At 43.1% G+C, this 7,202-nt stretch overlaps 1 protein-coding gene across 1 annotated transcript; it reads right to left on the bottom strand.

Annotated features, from left to right (window-relative positions):
* Positions 1-2,826: 2,826 nt before the first annotated feature.
* Positions 2,827-5,884, bottom strand: LOC102034245 (ligand-dependent nuclear receptor-interacting factor 1). Its single transcript, XM_031061780.1, has 2 exons — positions 5,589-5,884; positions 2,827-4,383 (listed from the first exon to the last, which is right to left on the bottom strand). The coding sequence occupies exons 1-2, from the start codon at positions 5,862-5,864 to the stop codon at positions 3,916-3,918; spliced, it is 744 nt and encodes a 247-aa protein (XP_030917640.1). The 5' UTR covers positions 5,865-5,884; the 3' UTR covers positions 2,827-3,915.
* Positions 5,885-7,202: the final 1,318 nt, after the last annotated feature.

Genomic DNA, 7,202 nt, shown 5'->3' with positions numbered 1-7,202 from the left:
CAAATTCCTCGTGCTTGGGATGTGTCACTCCTGAGCTTGGACATGATCCTTAAATACGAACAAGCTCTCCTGGGCCCCTCTTCCCTCCAGGGCTTTATCCCATAAGACTCAATGAAGGAGGTCCCTGAAGAGGCATCCTGAGTCCCAGGGCTCACTGTGCCCTCCTTGTTGCCCTGAGGATCCTGAATCCACCATTCCATGTTCGCTCAGCCCAGGCTGCCCTTGAGCTTCTCATTCCCTACCAGGTCGTCCTTGGTGGTGAGCATAAGGTCCAGCACAGCTCCTCTCCGTGCTGGCTCCTCTCTCACCTGGAGTTTATCCTCAGCATTCCTGAACCTCCTGGATCAATTATGCTCTGCTGTGTTGTGAATGTGACACTGCTATTGTCTGTCCAGAGCTTCATCTGCTGGGTGTTCCTGGTACAGCCCCCTAAAAGCCACCCCCAGTTGGCTTCCTGGGCTGCACCTGGCAATGCCCAGATCTGGGTCAGTGCTGGGCTTTGCTACCTCACATTTATGGTCGGACTTGATGATCTTGAGGGCCTTTTCCAATCTAAATGATCCAATGATTCTATGTCTAGGACAGACTTCTGTGAAGGTTTGTGCCTCACGCAGAAATTCTGGGGCTGTGGTGGGTCGCCAGTACAGGAGACAGGCACAAGGACAGTTCTGTCCAGGGACTCCAAGGCACCAGGTTTGGCTGATCTTGGCAACTTGCCTAGCACCATCTTCACTTCCTGATCAGTTCTGTCCAGCACTCACTGCCACTTCTGCTCTTTGGACTCTGAAATTCCTAAACGGTCTTCCACTGATTCTTGCCAGGAATTTGCTTGGAGTTGTAATTTATATCCTAAATCCATAGATTTTGTATGTACTTAGCACAGCAATCACACTGTGTAACACTTTCCTGCCAGGCTGGGCTGCACTCAGGGATGGCCACCAGTCACCTTCACTCCTGGGGTGACAGCCAGCATTTCCAGAACTCTTGTTCTTGTCACAGAGTCTTCATAAATCGCGGGAGTTCATGGATTAACGGGGCAGCAAAATCCAATCCATGCTGCAGATGGTGAGTCTGGATGAGGAGCAGCTCCAACAGCCTCAAGGTCCTTGGTTGTCAGAAGCCCTTTTGCTCCTCTTGGCACAACTTTCCCCCATTGACACATCAAGAGGCTTCTCTTGGCTCTCAGTGATCCCTGCAAACTTGCACTGGTGCTGTTCCAAGGAAGATCTCTCTCTTCCATACTCGGTTTCTGAACTCCACCAGGTGTTTTCCATCACTATACTGGACATAGCCCATTCATTTTCTTCCATCAAATCCTGGTCACATTTCTTCAAAATTTTGCAGTGAGGATTCTTCTCCAAACTTTGAGTACTTTATTGTCTCTACAGAAAACTCAAGCAAATGGACTACTTTGTTAGGGTAAAAGAGGCTCTGGGAGAAACATGGTGCATTGTAGAATGTCAATGCTGGAATCCTCAAGTGAAACAAGAGAATAAGAGAACTCGGCTTCATTAATTTTTTTTTGAGATCATTGGAAAATAAAGACATTTGTCAGAGAACAGTGAGCAAAGTCTGTTGGAAGAGCATCTACCAGGTGACTGCAGCACCAGACACACGACACAAGGCTGCCTCCATCTCCTTCCCAAGTCCCATTTCATCCTTTCAGGTGGGTTGGAGTCGATGTCCTTTGCGGTAGCCCCACATCATGCCATGTTTGGGATTTTGAGGAGACTGCTGATCACACACCCATGTTTTGAGGAGAGCTCCCATGACATCCAGATTTTTTCCTTCTCTTGCTGTGCACCCCCAGCAGGCTTAGGATGGACGGGAATTTGGGGATGGACAAGACTCTGGACAGTCTTCCCAGACTGATCAAAGGGATATTCCATACCACAGGAGGCCATGCACAGCAAATAAAAGCTTTATGAAAGCAGGAGGATGGAAGGACATTTCTGGTCACAGTATTTGTCTTCCAAGTGAATACTGTGCAGACGGAGACCCCAGAAATGGCTGATCTTCTGCCTGCTGACAGGATGTGGTGACTGAATTCCTGATATTACTTTTTGTGCAAGCGGCTTTTGCTTGACCTGTTAAACTCCTTTATCTCCACCCACAATTCCATTCTTCCATTTTCCCACATCCCGCAGCAACGGAGCAAGTGGAGCAGGTGAGTGTTTGGGGTTGGCCAAAGTAAATTCTGTCCCAAAACACCCATTCCATACACAGTGAGCCCATGGATACCACACTACCATCCTGACTTGCTTGTTCCACCACACTTCCCTCCTATCAAGTAATCTCAATCACTGCAGAGTTTATTTCCATTATTCACCATCCTTATTCACCCACCACTGTGCATTTGGTTCATCACCTTGGTCTAGCTTAAGATCTTCCCATTCCTGGAAGTGTCCAAGGCCAGGTTGGACGGGGCTTGGAGCAACCCGGGATAGTGGAAGGTGTCCCTGCCCATGGCAGGGGGTAGACTGAGATGAGCTTTAAGAACCATTACACACCAAACCCTTCTCTGATTCTGTGATTCTTCAGAGCAGGAACTTCATTTTTCTTCCCTTGTAAAAACCACTTCTGCCTCTCCAATCCATTGGAATTTTTCCCACTGTGAAAACTTAAATAAATAAGGAATACAGGACTAAGCTCTCCAAGAAACATCCATCCTCCACCAAAACCCTATAGATAAACTGAGCATTCATGGGATAATAAATGAAAACCCTGCAGATGAGAATCTGATTAAAATTAAACAAAATAAGAATAAAAACAAAAGTAAGGACAGTAAAAAAAAAGCCTTCCATGAACACAAATCTGCAGCAGAGCTTTGCCAGGATTGGTGATGTTTAACATAAATATAAACAGACAGGAACAAAGCAATAACAAACTCTGCTGGCAAAAAAAGTTATTATTTGGTGAAAGGGAAACTGAAAAACTGCAGAAGAAACCTGCAATGATCAAGGACATGGACAACAGAGGACAAGGAAAGGTGTCCCTACACATACAACAGAGCACGGTGGTGAATTACACACAAAGTTCTCCAAAAATTAGGATGTAAAGACAGTCTGAGGGCACATCCCCTCCTACAAGGTAAACTAAGGTACCACAACTGAAGGTGGCAAGAGACATGTTCAAACAACAACAAATTAAAAGACACTCATTGAGGATTGTTAAAGATACCACCCAGGGATAAAGAAGTCTTTTAGCTTCAAGAAATTATTATTAACAGAATTCTGATTAAAAAAAATACATCCCACTCTTCCAAAACAACCCCACAACCAAATTTCCACATTGCACAGCTGGCCATGGCCTTATAAAGGCTCACAATAATGACAGAGAGAACCATGAATCCAAACAACTGTCACAGGGTTCCTCCTGCCTCTGTCTTCACATCTGCAAGAGGTTTTGTATAGATATCTGCACTGTTACTGTCTAAAGTCCAATTCCCAGATAATTTAAATAGCATTTATTAACCACTGACTTTTGACCTCTTCTGAAAATTAACAGTTCTCAAGAGTTATCAAAGTTCTCATGCACATAAGAAAAACAAACAAAAAAGTATCTACAACTAGGGTTTGCAATTTTCATTGGGGTTCTAAAAGCCAGGTCATGGAATTCAAAAGGGGAAAGTTTATTTGCTGAGGCTAATACAGAACCCCCACTATTCAAAATATGGGGAATATGCTGGTAAAAATGCCCTTTGTCTGTGCTCTTGGATCATGTCCTAGAAGTAGAATTTAATGGTCAACTCTCTTATTTCTGGCATTTAACAAAAACCTACAGTTCTCTAAATACACACATACTTAAAATTCATCTAGTTCTTCCGTCTACCAGAAATATTCATTTAAGCAAGGGACTTCCTCTTGAAGTCACTGAAGAGGTGATGCACAAGGTTGGGATCCCCAGGCAGGGGTCTCAGCTCTGCTGCCTTTCCCGGCGCAGTTCCTCCAGCGCCGCGTTCTGCTGCCGCAGGGTCTGCTTCAGTCGCTTGATTCTTTCTTCCCGTATCGTCTCCTCCAGGTCCGGGGGAGCCATAGGGAAAGCATCATCTCGGAAAGAACCTTCCAGAATGGAAGTATCCTCTTCAGAAGTCACTAAAACTGAAATCCCTGGGTGGGTAGTGCCACTGTACCAGGGGAACGCGTCCTGCTCCAAGTCCCTCTCTTGGGACACTCCAACAAAGCCAGTGGGAACACTTGGCTGTGCTGGGGCTGGTGCAGGTGAAACACTCCTGTTATGTGCACTGGAACTTGAGCTGGTGATTTCTAAACTGGGACTTGTGGCTGATTTGATTGAAGTTCTCCTCCTCTTGCCACTGTCTGACAAAGGTGAGGATTTTATTTTCCTTTTCCTAATCAAATCTTCTTCCAGACCCACAATTATCTGCAGTTAGAAACAGACAAAATGCACTTCTGTTAAAGTTGGTATCAGTTACATTATAACACCAAGTTCTCTAAGCGCAAATTATAAGTTATTTGTTGCAAGCTTTTTAAAATTACTGCCTGGAAGAAGTTTCTTTCAGCAAAGGAACAAACATATTTTTGTGTTTGATGGTTTTCTAGCAAAGATTTCCAGTTAACAATTCCTTCTTTAGTCAATGCTGCATGTCTGCCTTTCCTGGCCTCATCCATCATCTCCTGTTGCTGTTTAAGTTAACAGTACTGCAAAACAAAAACTTTCTAATTTGATGGGAAAGTTCAGTGTAGATAAATTCTTCATGTCTACATTTCCAAAACCTCAATCTGAGGAGTAATGTCCATTATCAGACTAAATTCCTCACAGATGTTTTATTATTTGAATCATGGAATCACATCCTGGTTTGAGTGGGAAGAGACCTTAAATCCCATTCCATCCTACCCCTTGCCATGGGCAAGGACACCTTCCATGATACCAGGCCGCTCCAAGCTCCATCCAACCTGGTCTTGCACACTTCTAAGGGATGGGTTAATGCTAATGTTAAGAGCAGCCATGGATCTGCTCAACTATTAGCACAAAATTAGTAAACCTGAGAAAGTCTTTGAGTTGAGTAGAATCACACAGAAGAAAACGTAGCTGAACAGAAATACTTAGATGGATAAAATCCTTTCCATGCATTAACATGGAAGTTCTTCCATCCAGAAGTACCCAAACAATGACAAAGTTTGTAACAACATTTGTAATTCTAGAGGCTGGATAGATCCACAAGTAAATTTCTTTTAATTTCAAGTAAACCCATTCCTCTTCCTGTACCCACTGGACTGCTAGACAAACATAACTATCTGCAGAGGCTTAAATATAAATCAGGATCCTGAGGTCAGGTCCCTATTCCAACAAGGACCATTACCATAGTAGTAGAGACAGTCTTCTCAAAAGCATTTGTTGCTCAAGTTTCCTCCAGCAGAACCCAAAATTGAGAATAAAAATTCCTAGAGGGTGCTTGAGTCATGCAGAAATTTCAAACAAGTTCTAGGAACAATTCTCATAAAGATCCCCACAACTCCAACTCTCCTGGTGATTCCAGAGGTGGGAGGCTCCAAACACCCCCATCTCTTACTGACTAAACATACACTGCTTTCTGAGTGTGTTTAGCACTGAAAAATCTCAGGTACCTTTTCTTTAACACATTCCTGATGATGACTCATTACTTCCACATCCAATGAGGATGAACTGCAAGACTCATTTTTCCTTTCCAAGCTGTCACTGGAACAAACCCCTTCTTCTGGATTCTCACAGAAGGCCCTTAATGGTATTCTCGTAAGGTAAACTCTTTCCTCCTTAAAGAGACCAAATTTTTTCCTTAATTCCAAATATTGTCTCCAGTGTGAGTGCTCTTGGTGATTGATTTGAATAACCTTTCCCGGTGAATCCATCTTTACACATTGCATCTGAAATACAGAAACGGTGAGAGAGCCATCAATCACTCTCTCACTATATATATCTATAAATAGATAACATATATTAATATACAAAAAGTAAGTACTAGAAAGACAGGTGAACGTTTATTTTCTCTGCCATTCCCCAAGAGCTACATTTAACACAGGTAACATTTGACACAGATAAACTGATTTTCATAAATTATATGCAAATTATTATAGGTCTAACACTTGTTATTTAATACCTTTAGTACATTGTGGAACATCCCAAAAATGTCCAGGCCAACCAAAACCCACAGAAATAAAAGAAGCAACAAGAGAATCACTTGTTCTACCCTTTCAAAGTACCAAAGAAAGAGGAGGGAAGAGCAAGTAGTGTCTTTACTCTGCAATCCAGGGCTTTGCAAATTTAGGGACAAGAACACCAAATTTGCTGAGCTATTTCTCACCAAGGTTAAAGCAAATGCTGAGACTCAGCATCACACAGCACTGAAGAAAATAAATGGTATTTCAACCATTTTTCAGTTGACAAACAATCAAAAACTAGGTATTACAGTCTGTTGCAACAATTAAATGTCTACAATCTGCAAAAAAACACTCAGCTGACATTTCTGTTCTTCCTGGACAACATAAACAAATTTCAGATTTTTTTTTCTTTGGAGACAAATTCATTCTGGCCTCTGGAGCTACTAAAAACATGATCCCCAATCCTGTGTGGGGAGTTTGAGGAATGGAGGCTTACAACTTTTAACATATTTTCAACATTATGACCTTAAAAGAATATGTCAATTCAGCCATTAAGGATCTCAAGAGTTCCTTCTGCCTGGCATGGACCCAGGAGCGAAGGAGGTGGACCCTCCTCACCAGGGCAGGGGAGGAAGGAAACACAGCTCCTGCCCATGGCTGTCAGAGCCTGGAGCTGACAGTGCTACCCCAGAGCTTGCCTCTGGAGGACAAACTCTGCTCTTCCAACTTATTTTCCTCTTGTGAAGCCACAAACTTGTCCTTCTCTACCCTACATCACCCCTACAGCCCTAAGGTTGTGCTGTAAGCATGTGGCATCAACATCTAAGAGCTCAAACCATGAACTGCCTCCCTGGAGTCCAGTTATTGCTGACCATTTATCTTGGGAGGAAATCAATAGCCATCTTACCTCTGTCCCTTTCTTTTCTATGCATTTCTCACTCACACAATGCAAAATTATTGGGAAAAAGGCCATTTATTGACTAGAACCAATCTTAGAGCAGCATTTCCAGGATACCTGGTCACAAAAATGTGTGAACTCATCAAGAGTAATTTCATCCACCTAAAACCAGGACCACAGAACCACTGAGCAGCATGTTTATGATT

Source organism: Geospiza fortis, unplaced genomic scaffold, assembly GCF_000277835.1.
Source record: "Geospiza fortis unplaced genomic scaffold, GeoFor_1.0 scaffold26, whole genome shotgun sequence".
Classification (NCBI taxonomy): Eukaryota; Metazoa; Chordata; class Aves; order Passeriformes; family Thraupidae; genus Geospiza; species Geospiza fortis.
Note: the sequence above shows the minus strand (reverse complement) of the source record. Positions and strands in the feature narration are given on the sequence as shown.

What these genes read in the sequence shown, in the direction of transcription:
- LOC102034245 (XM_031061780.1), bottom strand. Translation starts at nt 5,864, where the DNA reads ATGCAATGTGTAAAGATGGATTCACCGGGAAAGGTTATTCAAATCAAT. An exon ending in AGGAATGTGTTAAAGAAAAG is followed by an intron (nt 4,384 to 5,588) that starts GTACCTGAGATT and finishes TTCTAACTGCAG; the next exon opens with ATAATTGTGGGTCTGGAAGA.